The 19,674-nt window shown below is 42.5% G+C and overlaps 1 protein-coding gene across 2 annotated transcripts in view; it reads left to right on the forward strand.

Moving 5' to 3' along the window:
• The window catches only part of LOC120062215 (protein diaphanous homolog 2-like), a 97,539-nt gene that overhangs the window by 41,248 nt on the left and 36,617 nt on the right, over nucleotides 1-19,674 (forward strand). Inside the window, exons 3-4 of one of the 2 annotated variants that reach the window (XM_039012016.1) lie at nucleotides 1,640-1,738; nucleotides 3,313-3,788. In XM_039012016.1, the coding sequence (XP_038867944.1) occupies nucleotides 1,640-1,738; nucleotides 3,313-3,392 (179 nt within the window). In that variant the 3' untranslated portion in view covers nucleotides 3,393-3,788. Of the gene's footprint in view, nucleotides 1-1,639; nucleotides 1,739-3,312; nucleotides 3,789-19,674 lie in introns of those variants that run through there. The other variant, XM_039012017.1, reaches the window with a different exon arrangement.

Here is a 19,674-nt window from a genome sequence, read left to right on the forward strand (position 1 = left end):
TTTGTTCATGTATTTCCGTATCTAGGCGAACCAGGACCTCGACATGAATGCAACGTGTTAAGTCCGGGCAGGTAAACATTTATCTACTGCACCTTGGCTCCTGGAAAACTTTTAGACAGCACTTGCTTCAGTTTCCTTCTTCTCAGAGACCTAGACATCACACGGGGCCCCTGACAACTTTGATCAATTTGTCCTAGTTCTCGCTTAACTGTAGCCCAATTCATCATCTGTAATGACCAAGGCTTGGGAGCTAGGCTGGGTAGACTGAGTTCAAGACGGAGGATCACAGACACAAAGAAGCAAAATGACTAAAAGTGGAAACATGCTCCCCGGTGACCTGCCAGCGCTCCATTAACAATGGCCTATTCGACCCGACGTTCCACCACAGCCGGCCAGACCTCCGCTCTAATGCCGGAAGCTCATAGCTCAAAGATGAGGCCCTGGCTTCTGAGAATCTCTTAACATCCCCAACTGTGTCCAAACGCTTCCCCTCGACACACTAAATACAATGCTTAAGCAGAAATGAAAGTAAAAAAACTCATGCATTTTGGATTATTTGAGAATGATGTCTAAATCCCCACAGCAAACTTATCTTGATCTGACACGTAGCCCACTTAGAAGACAACTGTTGTTTACTGTGTTCTTGTCCTCGCGCCGCCTCTGATTTTGAGCTGTGAATACCCAGGGCAAATATATTCGATTGCGCGGCAGGGAATTACAGAAAAGCGAACCTTTGTGCAGGAGGGTCTGTCTTGAGAATAAGTGATACCCCGCTCGCAGGAAATGTTCTTTCCAAAATGGGTTAAGATGGGCTAAAACCGAAGAATTCGACAAAACTCTTCCCAGCAATGTAGCACCTCATCAAGCCATTGTACCTGTCCTCCCTCCCTCCCCTCATCCCTTCCTCTGTCCCTGGGTATCAGGTGCCACCTGGGCCCTGGGGATCTTGCCAAATGTAACAGTAAGCCCTGGAGCCCGGGCTGCTGGCTCTCTCTCTGTCTCTGTGATGTATTTACTAGGGTTCACTATCACATGTTTTAATTAGGGGATAACAAGGCCCCGGCTCTCTGACGGATTTGCTAACTTCACACATCATGATTAGTTTCCCTCTCCCTAACTATATACAGTACCTGGCTGTGTGCGTGTATGTCCTATATCCCTGGGAGAAGATGGAAGGGGAGGAGAGATACAAGTAAAGTCACCATAGGGAAAGGAAGGAAAGAAGAGGGGAGGGTTGAGGACGGGGTAGACCACAGTGAAGTAGGCCTGTGTGTATAGCTATAGGGCATCTGGAGGAGTAGGTTGGTGAGAGGACTAGTGGAGCGGGGCAAGGCACAGGGTCGTAAAACTCCTTCTGAGACACTTAAATGCTCCGGGCCTCTGACATTTCATACTGTATGCAAGCATGTAAATGCACGTGCAGGCACACACAAACACTTACGCATTCAAATACATGCATTGTGGATCCAAAATTTGCATGGATACTGGATCCCAATTACTTATCCAAACCCCAATAGGAGACAGGAGTCTGGCTCGACGAGTCGTACATGTGTATGTGTGTATTTTAGTGTATGTGTGATTTTTTTTCTCCCTCGGTGTGGGTGTATATCCTCTAACCATATTCTGTCCTGTCCTACAGAGGGAGGAGAGAATGAGACAGGTGTGATGGACAGCTTAATGGAAGCCCTGCAATCCGGAGCGGCCTTCCGCGACCGCCGAAAACGAACCCCGCGCAACGGTAAGGTCCCCCCACCTCTTGCGAGGTTACTTCCTCCCTCGCTGGCGACCATCTGTGTCCTGCACGGACACAGAGTAACTGCCATACCTCTTTAAACGTTATGTATAACCTGATTCCATCAACACACTCAGTCTCATCCATTGTCCTTAATATGAAAGGACTGTTGCGGGACCAAGTCGGTATATGCCAAGGGCGGACACATGTCTGTACGCTCATGTGCTTCTCTCTGTGTGTGTGTGTGTGTGTGGGGCCTTCCCCTCCCCAACACACACACTCACTACACACACACACGTGTACTATCCCTGTGCACTTCATTACACATTCATTGTCACATTGTCATTTCGTAAGGTGCTGATTACAATAGAAATGGGATGCGAGTGGGGGCTATGGGCTAGAAGTGAGTTAACATAATCCTAATGTTAACATATTCCATCCTGCCATGATGAATGGCCTGTACCCAGGGGGATGGTAAGTTGCCACCTGGTAGAGGTGCCAGGTTACATTGGTATGCAGGTGGAGAGACAGAGTCCTGTCTGTATAGAGGAGCTAGAGGATCCACAGGTGCTGTGATATTCCTGGTGCACTCCCTGCTCCATGCTAATCACTAAACAGTTATCGGGTGTATATTGGGCCTCATTAGGCTTAGGTTAACATGGCTTAGTATGAACAGAGTCGAGTGAGTATGCGCAGAGGTTTAGGCCCTGAACCTTGGCACTGAATATGGTAGTAGCTCCCCCTTTCACTCTGATAGGCTGGGTGTAATTTTCACCACATTGCTCACATCTATACAGTCCTCTCAAATCTATACAAGTGCCATGGTGGTATGGAGGTAGGAGTTAATTATAGAAGGGCCTATAGTAAAAAGCCTATTTCAGACAAGCATATGTTGTCAAAACTCTTATGGAGCACTCATTCAATGTTATACCAACAACCTCAACAACGAATAAACTAGCATATGCACACCGTGACCAAAATAATTGTCCTAAATTAACTGTCATTATGTGAAATGACCTGTTCAATTCCCACATTGTCTCTCCTCTTTCTTATCTTGGCGAATCACATCTCCCTACTAGGTCCCATGTCAAGGTTTGTCCAATAAGACCAGGTTAATGAAACAGGGTGTCACAACTCACACTCCTGAGTCCTGCTCTTCTTATCTTGGCCCGCATTTTGAGCTTGCTGGCAGCCAGGCAGCCATGTGGAGAAAAACACACACACACACACAATGCACAAACACAAAGGCATGCACACGCAGTACTGTATGCATAGACACACACACACACACGCACTCTTCTGATTCACCTGCCCTTCATCTACAATATCTCTCCTACTCTAACATGGTTCACCCAGACTGACAACATGGGAGATACACATGACATGATTCCAAACCAACCCAATCTATTTTCCTTCCCAAGTGTCTTTTTTTCTGTGTGAATGAGACAGTTTGTACTGTTTGTGCCAACACCAAAACTTTTCAGAGTGGATAATTAGTGTCTGATATATTTCTCTCTTTCTCTTCCCCCTCTCCTTGTCCTCCCTTTCTTTTTCTTCTGTTTATTTCGTCAATGTTGCAGGTGATCAAAGTCCATCCAGTCCTGCCTCTCGGTGGCCAGGTGCTAACCATGGTAACACAACCAATCCTGTGTCTGTTTAACCCTGAACCTGCTTCTATGCTGCACTGTACTGCACCACCTCTACTCCTGGCTGTGTAACTCATGTGGCTTCTTCTCTCTCCTACTGAACCAGAGCTGGTGCACTCTCTGACAGACTCCTACACTGATCCATAACTTCTCTGATTATTTCTGTGGCGACAGTCAATTAGGTTACATAGTATTATCTTGTTTCGGTCTGATATAGGCTTAGTTGTACACCCTCAATTCAGTGGTGATATCAACTTGACGTGGTTACAGACTGATTAGATTGATTTGAATGGTTTGATTAGGTTACATATAGAAGATTGATTATCTCAATAACAGGAATGAATACACAGTTGAAGTCAGAAGTTTACATACACCGTCGCCAAAAGATTTAAACAATTCCTGACATTTAATCCTAGTAAAAAAAAAATGTTTTAGGTCAGTTAGGGTCACCACTTTATTTCAAGATTGTGAAATGTCAGAATAATAGTAGAGAAAATGATTTATTTCAGATTTTATTTCTTTCATCACATTCCCAGTGGGTCAGAAGTTTACATACACTCAATGACTATTTGGTAGCATTGCCTTTAAATTGTTTAACTTGGGTCAAACGTGTCGGGTAGCCTTCCACAAGCTTCCCACAATACGTTGGGTGAATTTTGTCCCATTCCTCCTGACAGAGCTGGTGTAACTGAGTCAGGTTTGTAGGGCTTTGTGATGGCCACTCCAATACCTTGACTTTGTTGTCCTTAAGCCATTTTGCCACAACTTTGGAAGTATGCTTGGGGTCATTGTCCATTTGGAAGACCCATTTGCGACCAAGCTTTATCTTCCTGACTGATGTCTTGAGATGTTGCTTCAATATATCCACATAATTTTCCATCCTTATGATGCCATCTATTTTGTGAAGGACACCAGTCCCTCTTGCAGCAAAGCACCCCCACAACATGATGCTGCCACCCCCGTTCTTCACGGTTGGGATGGTGTTCTTTGGCTTGCAAGCCTCCCCTTTTTTCCTCCAAACACAACGATGGTCATTATTGCCAAACAGTTCTATTTTTGTTTCATCAGACCAGAGGACATTTCTACAAAAAGTACGATCTTTGTCCCCATGTGCAGTTGCAAACCGAAGTCTGGCTTTTTTATGGTGGTTTTACTTCCTTGCTGAGCGGCCTTTCAAGTTACATCGATATAGGACTCGTTTTACTGTGGATTTATATACTTTTGTACCTGTTTCCTCCAGCATCTTCACAAGGTCCTTTGCTGTTGTTCTGGGATTGATTTGCACTTTTCTCACCAAAGTACGTTCATGTCTAGGAGATAGAACGCGTCTCCTTCCTGAGTGGTATGACGGCTACGTTGTCCCATGGTGTTTATACTTGCGTACAATTGTTTGTACAGATGAACGTGGTACCTTCAGGCATTTGGAAATTGTTCCCAAGGATGATCCAGACTTGTGGAGATCTACAATTTTTTGTCTGAGGACTTGGCAAATTTCTTTTGATTTTCCCATGATGTTAAGCAAACAGGCACTGAGTTTGAAGGTAGGCCTTGAAATACATCCACAGGTACACCTCCAATTGACTCAAATTATGTCAATTAGCCTATCGGAAGCTTCTAAAGCCTAGCTGTTTAATGGCACAGTCAACTCAGTGTATGTAAACTTCTGACCCGCTGGAGTTGTGATACAGTCAATTATAAGTGAAATAATCTGTCTGTAAACAATTGTTGGAAAAGTTACTTGTGTCATGCACAAAGTAGATGTCCTAACCGACTTGCCAAAACTATAGTTTGTTAACAAGAAATTTGTAGAGTGGTTGAAAAACGAGTTTTAATGACTCCAACCTAAGTGTATGTAAACGTCTGACTTCAACTGTAGGCCTCATAGAGATCTGGCCAAATGTAGGGTTGACTTTTGGATGCACCTCAGACTTGAAAAGAGTGCTCTTCAGCCTCCCTCCGGCTTTGTTAACTCAGTGACTCAAGGTCTCTCTGGTTTCTGTTAAGTAGATCTACGCTGATAGAGCATGACGTCACATCCTGTCTCGTGGCACTTTTTAGGAAGCGCTTTGTCAGCAACACAAGGGCTACAGTTGGCTTTCGTCACTCGCCACACGCTGATTTGTTCGGCATGCTCCACCCCTCGCTCTTTTTAGCCAGGGCTTTCATCTGGTAAATGTAAACCATTGCACAATGCGCAAACACCTGCAAATACTCCCCTTTAATGGATTCTTGCATTTGTGTTGCCCTGGCCTACTTTGAAACTGTCTGTGGTGTAATGTTGTGATTTCTTTCTCCCACCACCTACCTCTCACCACCTACCTCTCTAGTCTGGTACATCTCTGTGGGTTGCATGTTACGCTGTTGACTGCCTTTGCCTGTGTCTCTTCAAGTGTGCGTGTGTGCGTATCTGTGTGTGCGTCTGCTCGTGTGTGTGCGTATTCGTCTTTGTTTGTGTGTGTCTATCACTTTCACCGTTAAAAAGCAAGCCGAGATCTTTTTTTTATTTTTTATGACTTAAAAAATGTACTTCTATTGCAACTTTAACCTAATAAACGTTATGTAGGAATGAGGTTTGTGAAGTAGGCCTCATTCATTATCACAGCGTATTGGCCAAATGCTCACCCTGCCAATATTGCACTTCTCAGACCCTAATATATTTCAAAATTCGAGCTTTGATAACAAAATAGATCAGTTGCTGTATCACTTGTGAGGCACGGCTGAGCACGAATTGAAATAATTAGCAATTTGCTTCTTTATTTTACTGCTACATTCATCTGACTGTCAGTCTCAGAGGAGGGTGGGAGAGAGCAGCGGAAGGTCTGCCTCTCATGGTCCCTGCTCTCTCTTTATTCCTCCGGCGACGTCGACAAGGTACACCGTCTTCCACCTGATGGAGGAACTCGAGTCACACGGCATTATTTCTGCCTCATGCACAAATTCATGTTGTTCCTATGACCAGAGAAAGTGAAATATTTATTGATATTAAAATAGACACGACGAGCTACTAAAAATAAAAACGCAGGGCTGTTGATACACTTGGCTACTCATTCACTGCAGCTGCAGCGTGAGTAGAAGTAGGGAAAACCGCGTTTCATGTTTTGTAAAAATGCTGAATAGAAAGTTTAACATGAACTCACTCGTAAAAACAGCAGCTCTCTGCAGTGTTCTTTGACCGTCTCTCTCTGGTCATGGTTTTAAAAGATATGAAATCTCACGCTAGTATCAAACTTTTCTGTGGGGTCCTAGAAGCTATAGGCACGGTGATCTGAGCTATCCGATTGGCCAGCGGCTTTCCTGCAGAAATGTTTGGTGATCGACTAGGAATGCCTAGTCGATCGACCGGTTGGTGACCACTGGTCTATGTATTTCTGTGTGTGTGTTATTTTCCTTAGTAGCACTCCTGCTTTGTATATGCATTTGACCCTGTATAGTTATGATAAGCCATACACAACCCAATGGGCCAATTGTCTCTGTATGTATTCTCTTCGCTTCTCACTGCATGGCACTGCTGAGTCCTCACACTACAGTCCTCACGCATCATATGAGATATATACAACCCCGCTGCTCCCCCGAATTGGCAATGCATTATTGTATCCTGATACGTGTGCAGTGTGTATCTGTGTGCATGTCTTTCTATTGTCGAGATAGAGGCCTGTATATGATTTGATAAACAGCTGTGTGGATTGTAACCCCATTAGGTTATGAGAGGTATGGTGTAGCAGAGAATCCTCTTGACATGTGCAGGCTCCCAAGGATCGTGTGGCAAATGGGTTCTAAAATCAAAGCACCATGCTGGAAAGGAAATTTCGATCAAATGTGTATGTTGCGAGCGGTTAGAGCACCAATCTTTAGGCGCACTTTGAGGAAAATCCCCAAATGGAACCATATTCCCTATATAGCACACTACTAGTGCCCTGGTCAAAATGAATGCACTACATAGGGAATATCGCTCCATTTGGGACGCAATCAGAAATTCACCAGCTGTGAAAATAAACAATTAAGCTCCCACTGCTACCGACGGTTGAATAGACGATTAGAGGCTCCTTCTCCCGAATCGCTGATTAGCTGTCTTTTGGAGGAGGCTGTTGCTATTTTGGCGACAACGGAGGAGGAAAATTGTCGACATTTGAGTGTCAGCTTTTCGAGAATGATTTCTAGGTCAGAACAACATCTGTAATATTCGTCTGTGCTTTTCCGTTTCTCATCGTTTTCTTTTGTTATTCATCCCATTACGACACAGAACTGACTCAGAACTTGATAGGAACTTATCCCAGAAATCCCTGCCTCTCAGAGACAATAGCACTTGTGATAATTTCATGAAGTCCACAGAATCTACTCCTCCTGCTTAGTCATGTCTGTTGTGATCTTACCGTTTTAAAGTGTGATTAACCTTTTGTCATCCTACAAACGTACATCATATACAAGAGGAGTTTGTTTACATTGGAGGAGTTCAGTTGAAAGCAGCTTGTCTTTCCTTAATATTGTCAAGATGGAACTGCTCTCCCTCACATTTCCGCAAGAGTCTGTAGGTACATTACGTAGAGACTCGTACATTACCAGGAGGCACCAATCACGATTAACCCTAAAAGTGCCAAAATATGTTTTGCTTAAAAAAAGGGGTAATTTTTACCACAAATTGGTAATGATTGCAGAGACACTGTCTTTCAATTAGTAACACTTTTTGAAACACAAAAATTCAACAAAAAAGCATATATTGAAACATACATTTTTTTATAGTCAAATTTGATTTAAAAAAATACTGTTTTTCATGTTTTGAACAGGTATTTACAGTATCAATTTCATCCATAGCCATTTGTTATGAAAATACAGTATGTCTGTTATTCATTCACATTGCTATGATTCTGTGATACTCAGAGGCTGAGAAATTGTCGATTGAACTAATCTGGCATATCCGTAGGACATTAGATGTCCAGTGATATGGGTGCCGGTGCCATCAGACTTTTAGCTCTAACTTTGGAACACTACGGGGTATCAACTCAGTTCCAATTGCCTCTTCAAGATGACTCTCGGTTTGGTATAGATACATTGACTTGAAGCTAAATATGTATTTACACATTTTTTTGTTATTTTTTTTGTTATAGTGGCTGCCACGCCACCAGGAGCCAAATATATGGGTGAATCCATATCTATATATTTTCAGGGTACATAGTGGGTACACAGGGTACACAGTGCCTTCAGAAAGTATTCACACCCCATTATTTTTTCCACATTTTGTTGTGTTGTTTCAGCTTGAATTTAAAATTGATAAAGTGGAATTATGTTTTGTTGTGGCAAACCTAAATAAGTTCAGGAGTACATATTTGCATAACAAGTCACATAAAAAATTGCATGGACTCACTCTGCGTGCAATAATAGTGTGTAACATGATTTTTGACTGATTACCAGATCTCTGTACCCCACACATACAATTATCTATAAGGTCCCTCTGTCAAGCAGTGAACTTCAAACACAGATTCAACCACAAAGAACAGGGATGTTTTCCAATGCCTCGCAAAGAAGGGGACCTATTGGTAGATGGGTAAAAGACTGATATTGAATATCCCTTTGAGCATGGTGAAGTTATTAATTACACTTTGGAGGGTGTATCAATACACCCAGTCAATACAAAGATACAGGCGTCCTTCCTAACTCAGTTGCCGGAGAGGAAGGAAACCGCTCAGGAATTTCATCATGAAACAGTTAGTGTTTAATGGTTGTGATGGGAGAAAACTGAGGATGTATCAACAGCACTATAGTTACTCCACAATACTAACCTAATTGACAGAGTGAAAAGAAGGAAGCCTTTACATAATAAATATTTTCCAAAACATGCATCCTGTTTGCAACAAGGCACTAAATGAATACTGCAAAAAAATTACATGGCAATTAACTTTTTGTTCTGAATACAATACAACACATTACTGAGTACAACTCTCCATATTTTCAAGCATAGTGGTGGCTGCATCATGTTATGGGTATGCTTGTAATTATTAAGGACTGAGGAGATTTTCTTTAAGGATAATCTCTGAGGATTGAGATTACTGAGGATTGAGGATAAAACATTTTTTTTATGGATTTACGCACAGGCAAAATCCTAGAGGAAAACCTGGTTCAGTCTGCTTTCCACCAGACACTAGGAGATTAATTCACCTTTCAGCAGGACAATAACCTAAAACACAAGGCAAAATCTACACTGGAGTTTACCAAGACGACAGTGAATGTTCCTGAATGGTTGAGTAACAGTTTTTACTTAAAGCTGCTTGAAAATATATGGCAAGACTTGGTAGTCTAGCAATGATCAACAACTAATTTGACAGAGCTTGAAGAATTTAGAAAAATAATAATATGTTGTACAATCCAGGTGTGGAAAGCTCTTAGAGATTTTCACTGAAAGACTCACAGCAGTAATCACTGCCAAAGGTGGTACTAACTTCTATTGACTCAGGGGTTTGAATACTCTTGTCAATTAGATATTTCTGTATTTCATTTTCAATAAATAAAAAATTCAATGTTTTCACTATGGGGTATTTTGTGTAGATGAGTTAGAAAAATAATCATATATTTAATCAATTTTGAATTCAGGCTGTAAAATGTGGAATAGCTCAAGGGGTATGAATACATTCTGTACACCGTACATCTACCTATGTGCCAAAATGTCACAAAGTCTACTATTGTGTCCACATTTTCAGCTTAGCCACCCACCACTAGTATACAAAAGAGAGATAATTTTTTCAGTCCTCCATATTAACACAGAAATCATGGTAAATTGTGTTTTTTAATCAGTAACTAGTTGTTTGACAAAGTCTTCCAATTTCAGAACAAAACGTTGACAATTGACATTTTTGATCGGTACTTGTATGGTTAAAGCCAATTTCCAGAACATTTCCAACATCTCCGCCTCTCCAGTTGTGTGGAACGTAACTAAACCCCTGTGAAGTCCTCATAACCTACTTGACGCAATTACAGAAGCCAGTCCTAATTGACAGAGGCTAGAACCAGGCATTGTGTTGTGTGGATTTATGAGTTCTCATTCTCCTCAACCAGACAATGCATGTTATCGGCATGATATTTGGGTCAACTCGGGCATACATGATTTCCAGGAAGGTTATTTTTTCCTTCAAATTAGAAAGGCTGCACGTGTCTCAATTCAATTCAGAAAACTATATTTATTCTCAAGGGGATTAATATGACTAGGCTGAAAACGGTAGTGCAGGCACCGCTTATGCTTTCTATTTTTGACACCAAACCCAACACTGCTGTGTGTGGCCAAATAGCTCTATTTTCATGTAATCTGACCAAAGCACCGGTTCCAATCCAAGTGCCAATGTCATTTAGCAAACTACAGGCGTTTACATTCATTGGATGACATGAAACTAGAGCTCTTTGGCCACGCACACCAGTGGTGGGTTTGGTGTCGAAATAAGAATGCATGAGCAGAAAAGAACCCCTTACCTACTGTAAAGTATGGTGGTGGAGCTTTGATGTTATGGGGCTATTTTGCTTCCACTGATCCTGGTGCCCTTGTTAAGGTCAACGGCGTCATGAACTTTACCCAGTACCAGGACATTTTAGCCCCAAACCTTATTGCGTCTGCCAGGAGGCTGAAACTTGGCCGTGAGTGGATCTTCCAGCACGATAATAACCCCAACTGAGTCCCGTGTGGCTTGGTAGAGCATGGCACCTGCAACGCCAGGGTTGTGGGTTCGATTTCCACAGGGGACCTGTATGAAAAATGTATGCACTCTCTACTGTAAGCTGCTCCACAAAGACATTGTTAACAAAATCAACAATAATCTCTGGACTTGAAAACTTGTGGTTGGAAGGATTCTCTATAGAGGAATGGTCTAAGATCCCTCCCAATGTGTTCCTCAACTCATCTTTTTTTTTTTTTTTAAGTCTTAGTGCCGTTTATCCAAGCAAGGTTAGGTATTAAGGGGGATTGAAAACGGATGTAAATAATTTTGACTCCTACCTTTTTGAGAAAAAAAAGTATTACTTGTTAAGCAAAATCTATTTTTCTGAGCAATTTTATCAGTATTTTTTTGAGCGTACACTGTAGCTCAGAATTCAAATTATTTATTTTCTGCAGTCATTTTTGCTCAACATTATCAAGGGTGTCAATAATTTTGTACCCCACTGTAGAAAGGCAACATAACCAACAACAAACAACGGTATATATACCGAGTATAGAAAACACTTCTCTTTCCATGTCTGACTGACTAGGTGAATTCAGGTGAAAGCTATGATTTCTCTTATTAAATCCACTTTAATCAGTGTCGATGAAGGGGAGGAGACGGGTTAAAGAAGGATTTCTAAGCTTTGAGACAATTGAGACATGGATTGTGTATGTGTGCCATTCAGGTGAATGGGTAAGACAAAATATTTAAGTGCCTTTGAATGGGGTAAGGTAGTAGGTGCCAGGCGTACCGGTTTGAGTGTGTCAAGAACTGCAACGCTGCTGGGTTTTTCATGCTCAACAGTTTCCCATGTGTATCAAGAATGGTCCTCCGCCCAAAGGACATCCAGCCAACTTGACACAACTGTGGGAAGCATTGGAGTTAACGTGCCAGCATCCCTTGTAGAGTCCAGCCTGATGAATTGAGGCTGTTCTGAGGGTGCTCCTAATGTTTTGTGCACTCAGTGTATATAGCTTACATAACCAATAACACACATTGGTATATACAGTGCGTTCGGAAAGTATTCAGATCCCTTGACTTTTTTGCCCATTTTGTTAATTTAAGCCTTATTCTAAAATGGATTAAATAGTTTTTCCCCCTCATCAGTCTACACACAATACCCCATAATGACAAAGCAAAAACAGGTTTTTAGACTATGTTGCAAATGTATAAAAAATGTAAAACTGAAATATCACATTTACATAAGTATTCAGACCCTTTACTCAGTACTTTGTTGAAGCACCTTTGGCAGCGATTACAGCCTCGAGTCTTCCTGGTTATGATGCTACAAGCTTGGCACACCTGTATTTGGGGAGTTTCTCCCATTCTTCTCTGCAGATCCTCTCAAGCTCTGTCAGGTTGGATGGGGAGCGTTGCTGCATAGTGAATTTGAGGTGTCTCAAGAGATGTTCGATCGGGTTCAAGTCTGGGCTCTGGCTGGGCTTCTCAAGGACATTCAGAGAGATTTGTCCCGAAGCCTGCATTGTCTTGGCTGTGTGCTTAGGGTAGTTGTCCCATTGGAAGGGGAACCTTAGCACCAGTTTGAGTTCCTGAGAACTCTGGAACAGGTTTTCATAAAGGATCTCTTTACTTTGCTCCATTCATCTTTCCCTCAATCCTGACTAGTTGCCCAGTCCCTGCCACTGAAAAACAGGCCCACAGCATGATCATGCCACCATGCTTCACCGTAGGGATGGTGCTAGGTTTCCTCCAGATGTGACACTTGGCATTCAGGCCAAAGAGTTTAATCTTGATTTCATCAGACCAGAGAATCTTGTTTTTCATGGTCTGAGTCCTTTAGGTGCCTTTTATCAAACTCCAAGCGGGCTGTCATGTGCCTTTTTGTTGAGGAGTGGCTTCCGTCTGGCCACTCTACCGTAAAGACATGATTGGTGGAATGCTGCAGAGATGGTTGTCCTTCTGGAAGGTCCTCCCATCTCTACAGAGTAACTGTCAGAGTGACCATCGGTTTCTTGGTCACCTCCCTGACCAAGGCTCTTTTCCCCCAATTGCTCAGTTTGGCTGGGCGGCCAGCTCTAGGAAGAGTCTTGGTGGTTCCAAACTTCTTCCATTTAAGAATTATGGAGGCAACTGTGTTCTTGGGGACCTTCAATGCTGCTTAAATGTTTTGTTACCTTTCCCCAGATCTGTGCCTCGACACAATCCTATCTCGGAGCTCTACGGACAATTCCTTCGCCCTCATGTCTTGGTTTTTGCTCTGACTGTGGGACCTTATATGTGTGTCTTTCCAAATAATGTCCAATCAATTGAATTTACCACATGTGGACTCCAATCAAGTTGTAGAAACATTTCAAGGATGATCAATAGAAACAGGATGCACCTGAGCTCAATTTCGAGTCTCATAGTAAAGGGTCTGAATACTTACGTAAATACGTTTTTTCCGTTTACATTTTTTATAAATTAGCACATTTTTCTAAAAACCTGTTTTTGCTTTGTCATTATGGGGTGTAGATTGATGAGGACATTTAAAAAATATATATATATATTAAAAAATGTTTTAAATAAGGCTGTAACTTCACAAAATGCTGAAAAAGCCAAGGGGTCTGAATACTTTCAGAATTAATTATAGATAACCTTCATAACCAAAAACATACATTGGTATATACATAGGCTACATAACCAACAACAACATATAGAACAGGAGAGATTGTTAAATTCAGTCAATTCAGGATAAACAATTAGAATTTCAGTTCACTTCCTGAATGGACTGAATTAAAATTGACCCCAACCCTGTTGCATACAAGAGCTCATCAAATCTCAACACTGATGTTCACACGAATATGAGCAAATAAGAGCATGGGGAGTTTTGTTCACAAAACCCCCCTCTTTCCCCCCACTCTGGTGTGTTGATACCCGGTATATAACCCAAGAGATTGGTTGGTAAGAGAGAGGCATGGAGCCGGCTCGTACATCCTCTCACCATCGATTGGTCTGTGATGAAAGCCACAGACTCAGTAGCTCTTTTATACGGGCATCTCCCAAAAGGCACATCAATCAGATTTCAAAAGAGGATGGGAGCCAATCGGTATTTATTTACTGCCCATTTTCAAAGTCATTACGATGTCCCTAACCAGTACTATCCCCTCCTCTCTGACTCTCTGGATTCACCTTCACTGTTTTGCCCATCAAAAGTGTGTGTGTGAGAGTGTGTGAGAGTGTGTGAGAGTGTGTGCATGTATGAGCGTGTGTGTGTGTGTGTGTATGAGCGTGTGTGTGTGTGTGTGTGTGTGTGTGTGTGTGTGTGTGTGTGTCCTTCCACTAGCCTCATAAGGGCCTCTTTGACATTGAATGGATAGAGATCATCTTTCCTCCATTAAAAACCAGAAGAGATGCTGTGATATAACGCTTGTCGCAGTTATGGGATTTCAGGACCCAACTGCCTAATCTCACTGGTCTAGCCGTTAATTCACCCAGGCAAGAGGGGAGAGTTGGCCCCCTGTAAATGTAATGAAGATTAAATTACTTATTTTCAGTCATGACATTTTTAAGGGGAGAAAGGGATGAATCTGCAAAGAAGCAAATGAAAGAGAGGGGAGAGAGCAGCGGGGAGAGAAAGCCGGACACCGCTAAAGGATTTTTTTTCTCCTCTTTTATTATTCACATCATCGTGTTGTAAATTATCTCTCAATACCAAATGCCTTAGGTTGTCCCTACTAATGGGTCTGTGTACTGGATGGCTATCTTTTTTTGAGCTAGTGAGCCATTTCTTCATCCTGCATGTGATCTGGGGAGAATTACACAGTTTGTTACTTAAATTAGTAAATGCTATTATATCACGTGGATGTGATGGTGTTCGCAATTCCTTTAGCAAGTCATTTCCTCTCACATATATGTTCTTTATCGCTCCCTTCCTTTCTTTCATTATGTCTCCCTCTCTCTGGCTTGTGCTCCCTCACGGTCTCAGACACACGTACACACATGAACATGTACACAGGTGCATGTACTGTAAACGCACACACACACACACACGTTCACACACACACACGTTATGTTCTTCTATCCTCGTGGGGACCTAAAATGTATTTCCATTCGAAATCCTATTTTCCCTAACCCCTAACCCTTACCTTAACCGTAACCCAAACCATAAACCTAACTCCTAACCACTAACCCTAATTGTAACCCTAAATGTAACCCTAACCCTAAACCTAACCCCAAAGCTTAAAATAGCCTTTGTCCTTATGGGGGACGTGAGAAATGTCCCCACAAGGGAGAATTTTCCTTGTTTTACTATCCTTGTGGGAATTTAGGGGATTTTAGGTCCCCACAAGGATAGAATAACCCCCCCCCCCCCCCCCCCCCCCCTCCACACACACATGTATACACACACTATCATATTGGGGCTGTTGCTATTTAGCACCTTGCTGTTGGCAGACTACAGCCCCTGCCTCCGCCCCTCCACTTCAGGGTGTTGATAGAAGTTATCCATTTGGTGGCGGCTCCCGGGGCCACTGCTAAAGGAAGTGGAGCTAACGTGACTTGCTAGAGCCGAGGGGACCTGGAATGTAGTGCGCTTGGCTATGGATTGGGGATGGCTTAGTAGATCCTAGATATCAATAGAGGGGAAGAGAGGCTCTGTGAAGAAGGCCGCTTGAACCCTATCACCTGCCCGTGATAGATAAAGGATACTTATCAACAGCCAAAAGGAAGAGGCTAGATAGAGGAGAGACTGAAGGATCCAGAGGCCCGACAGACCGTCGGTTTGATGTCCGAGGGTGGATGTGCCTCACTGCTATTGTCCCACTCTGTTCTTCTCACAGATCCAAAGGACCTTCCGCCCAGAAAAAAAATCAATTTGACAGGCCTAACGAAATACCATCATGGAAATATAGATGAGGATTTTATGTGCCGTTTGAGTACCCCCGCCGCATAACTGATCTACCGTTTTACTCCGCCGGTCGAGCTGGAGTGGACAGTTAAAATGAGCCGAGTGTGACACGAGATCCATTTTTTGAGGATAAATCAAATTTCAATAAAAGGTTGGACTTTCTGAATGGCAAGCCGAAGACGACCACATCTCCAGCCATGCATTATATGGTTCCTTACAAGAGGCTTTTGACCTTCGTTAAGGGTCCCATCTAGGTGCCCGCCTCCTCTCATACTGTGTCTATATGACGCAGACCCCTTTGTGTGTACACTTACAATGGCAGGCCTTACTCCTCGCCTGTGTGTTTCGTGAATACCCTTTCAGTCTTCTGTGAAATGCGGTTTATACCCCATCTCCTATTTTTGTATCTAAAGCATTGCAGTACAGCAGCATTTCCCACATCTCTATCCACTCTCCAAATACTCCCAATACAGCACTGGTACTCAAATATGTGGGCAGATCTTGGAAAAGGTCATCTGAAGTGTAAATTGTCAATATCGGATCAATTTGGGAGGGCAAATATTCTTCTGAGCCCCCGTAATTGAAGGTTTTATCTAATTTTTACCCTGGCACATTCGCACAATAGGATTGATTTCACTCATTGTGTGATGAATTCCTATTAGACCTATAACTCTCAGCTGCTAAAAGCAAAGGGGGAATCACTTTAAGAGAAGAAAAAACAGAGACGGCATAGAGAGGCGTATGAACCAACCAACTGACTGTCCTCAGGGCTGAAAAATCGGCCTCATAATACTCCAATGGAATCTCCGCAGCTATCATACTTAGCCCTTTGAAGGATGGAAAGTTCCCTTGGACAAATTAAACCTTACTCATCGCCTATTAGAGCCGAGAGAGAGCGAAGAGGTTCTAATAATAATCGGCAGTAGAATAAATAAAGGCTCTCCACAATGAGATGTAGTTATGTTCCGTGACAATGAGAGGCGATTGCACCCTTTTAATGCTATTTCCCACTGTCATTTCCCCTATATATTTTTTTTGCTCATCTCCGAATGGCGAGGTGGCCATTACCCACAGACAAGTAGCATCTGAGTGGTGTTAACATTGGAGTGTCAGCCATTATCCATGATCTGTCAGGCGCCATAGCGCAGAATTCATATTTTAGTTTTCCATTTGGCGGGCTGGATGGCGTGTAATAAGGAAGCATAGGGTGGTGTAGAAAATTCAGACATTTTGTTACATGTCTGAGGTTGTTCGCGAGCTGCAAAATGTTATGTTTTGCAATTGTGTGTTGATCGGCAGATTCGTTTGATTAGCAGTTCATAGGATTGTGCCGTGACAAATTAAGTGATTTTCAAATGTAGTTTGTTCCAAAGCTCTAATTGGCATAAGTCACACTTACCAAAGCTATAATGACAACATGCGGGTAGCTTTGTTTGTTCGGATTCACAAGTCCACAGGTAAATGAAAGGTCAAGCTAAAACAATCAATTATAATTTTGCATCTATTTTCTCTAAATAACTTTTTTTTAGGTGAGGGGGGGTCAGCTTTAATATTGAAAATAGATTGTGGCTTCTAGCTGTGTAATTGTCTGCATAATCTCCAATCCCCATATATTTTTTTATATTATATATACAAAAGTATGTGGAAATTTCAGCCACACCCGTTGCTGACAGATGTATAAAATCGAGCACACAGCCATGCAATCGCCATAGACAAACATTGGCAGTAGAATGGCCTTTACTGATGAGCTCATTGACTTTCAATGTGGCACCGTCATAGAATGCCACCTTTCCAACAAGTCAGTTCGTTGAATTTCTGCCCTGCAAGAGCTGCCCTAGTTAACTGTAAGTGCTGTTATTGTGATGTGGAAATGTCTAGGAGCAACAACGGCTCAGCCTTGAAGTGGTAGGCCACACAAGCTCACAGAACTGGACCACCGAGTGCTGAAATGCGTGACGCGTAAAAAACGTCTAACCTCGGTTTGCAACACTCACTACCGAAATCCAAACTGTCGCTGGAAGCAAACTCAGCACAAGTACTGTTCGTCGGGAGCTTCATGAAATGGGTTTCCATGTTCGAGCAGCCTCACACAAGCCTAAGATCAACATGTGCAATGCCAAGCGTCGGCTGGAGTTGTGTAAAGCTCACCGCCATTGGAAACACGTTCTCTGGAGTGATGTATCACGCTTCACCATCTGTCAGTCCGACGGACAAATCTGGGTTTGGCGGATGCCAGGAGAACGCTACCTGCCCAAATGCATAGTGCCAACTGTGAAGTTTGGTGAAAGAGGAGTAATGATCTGGGGCTGTTTTTCATGGTTCGGGCAAGGCCCCTTAGTTCCATTGAAGGGAAATCTTAATGCTACAGCATACAATGGCATTCTATATGATTCTGTGCTTCCAACTTTGTGGCAACAGTTTGGGGAAGGCCTTTTCCTGTTTCAGCAGAACAATGCCCCCGTTCACAAAGCGAGGTCCATACAGAAATTGTTTGTTGAGATCGATGTGGAAGAACTTGACTGGCCTGCACAGAGCCCTGAACTCAACCCCATCAAAGCCCTTTGGGATATAATGAAATGTAGACTGCGAGCCAGGCCTAATCGCCCAATATCAGTGTTCGACCTCACTAATGCTCTTGTGGCTGAATGGAAGCAATTCCCCGCAGTAATGTTCCAACATTAGAGGAAAGCCTTCCCAGAAGAGTGGAGGCTGTTACAGCAGCAAAGGTGGGACCAACTCCATATTAATGACCATGATTTTGAAATGATATGTTCGACGAGCAGGTGTCCGTGTAATTTTGGCCATGTAGTGTATATCATTTAAATATACATGTATTTTTTAAAATATATTTTCCTTTCCTTAAATATATTTTCCTTTCCCTTTCCCTAAGCTTTTGCATAACTGAAGCCTTTAGTGAGAGATCTAATGCTTTAATATCAATTCTGCCCTCCGAATTCATATCCATTCTCTAAAGAACTTTGTGGCATATCTGTGTAGATATTCCTAAGCAACAAACCCAATGACAGCCATAGTAAAGTCAAAAGGTATACGTTAATGTCATATATACAGTGCATTCGAAAAGTGTTCAGACCCCTTTACTTTTTCCACATTTTGTTACGTGACAGCTTTATTCCCCCCAAAAATGTATCCTCATCAATCTACACACAATACCCCAAAATGACAAAACGAAAACAGGTTTTAGAGATTTTTGCAATTGTATTAAAATAAAAAACAGAAATACCTTATTTATATACACCGCCATTCAAGCATTTGTTGGTTCGATTACAGGCTCAAAATGGCCAGAAACAAAAACCTTTCTTCTGAAACTCGTCTGTCTATCCTTGTTCTGAGAAATGAAGGCTATTCCATGCGAGAAATTGCCAAGAAACTGAAGATCTGGTACAACGCTGTGTACTACTCCCTTCAAAGAACAGTGCAAACTGGCTCTAACCAGAATAGAAAGAGGAGTGGGAGGCCCGGTGCACAACTGAGCAAGAGGACAAGTACATTAGAGTGTCTAGTATGAGAAACAGACACCTCACAAGTCCTCAACTGGCAGCTTCATTAAATAGTACCCGCAAAACAGCAGTCTCAACGTCCAGTGTCTGTGTTCTTTTGCCCATCTTAATATTTTCTTTTTATTGGCCAGTCTGAGATATGGCTTTTTCTTTGCAACTCTGCCTAGAAGGCCAGCATCCCGGAGTCACCTCTTCACTGTTGACGTTGAGACTGGTGTCTTTAATCGCTGCCACAAAGTACTGAGTAAAGGGTCTG

Source organism: Salvelinus namaycush, chromosome 17 (assembly GCF_016432855.1).
Source record: "Salvelinus namaycush isolate Seneca chromosome 17, SaNama_1.0, whole genome shotgun sequence".
Taxonomy (NCBI): Eukaryota; Metazoa; Chordata; class Actinopteri; order Salmoniformes; family Salmonidae; genus Salvelinus; species Salvelinus namaycush.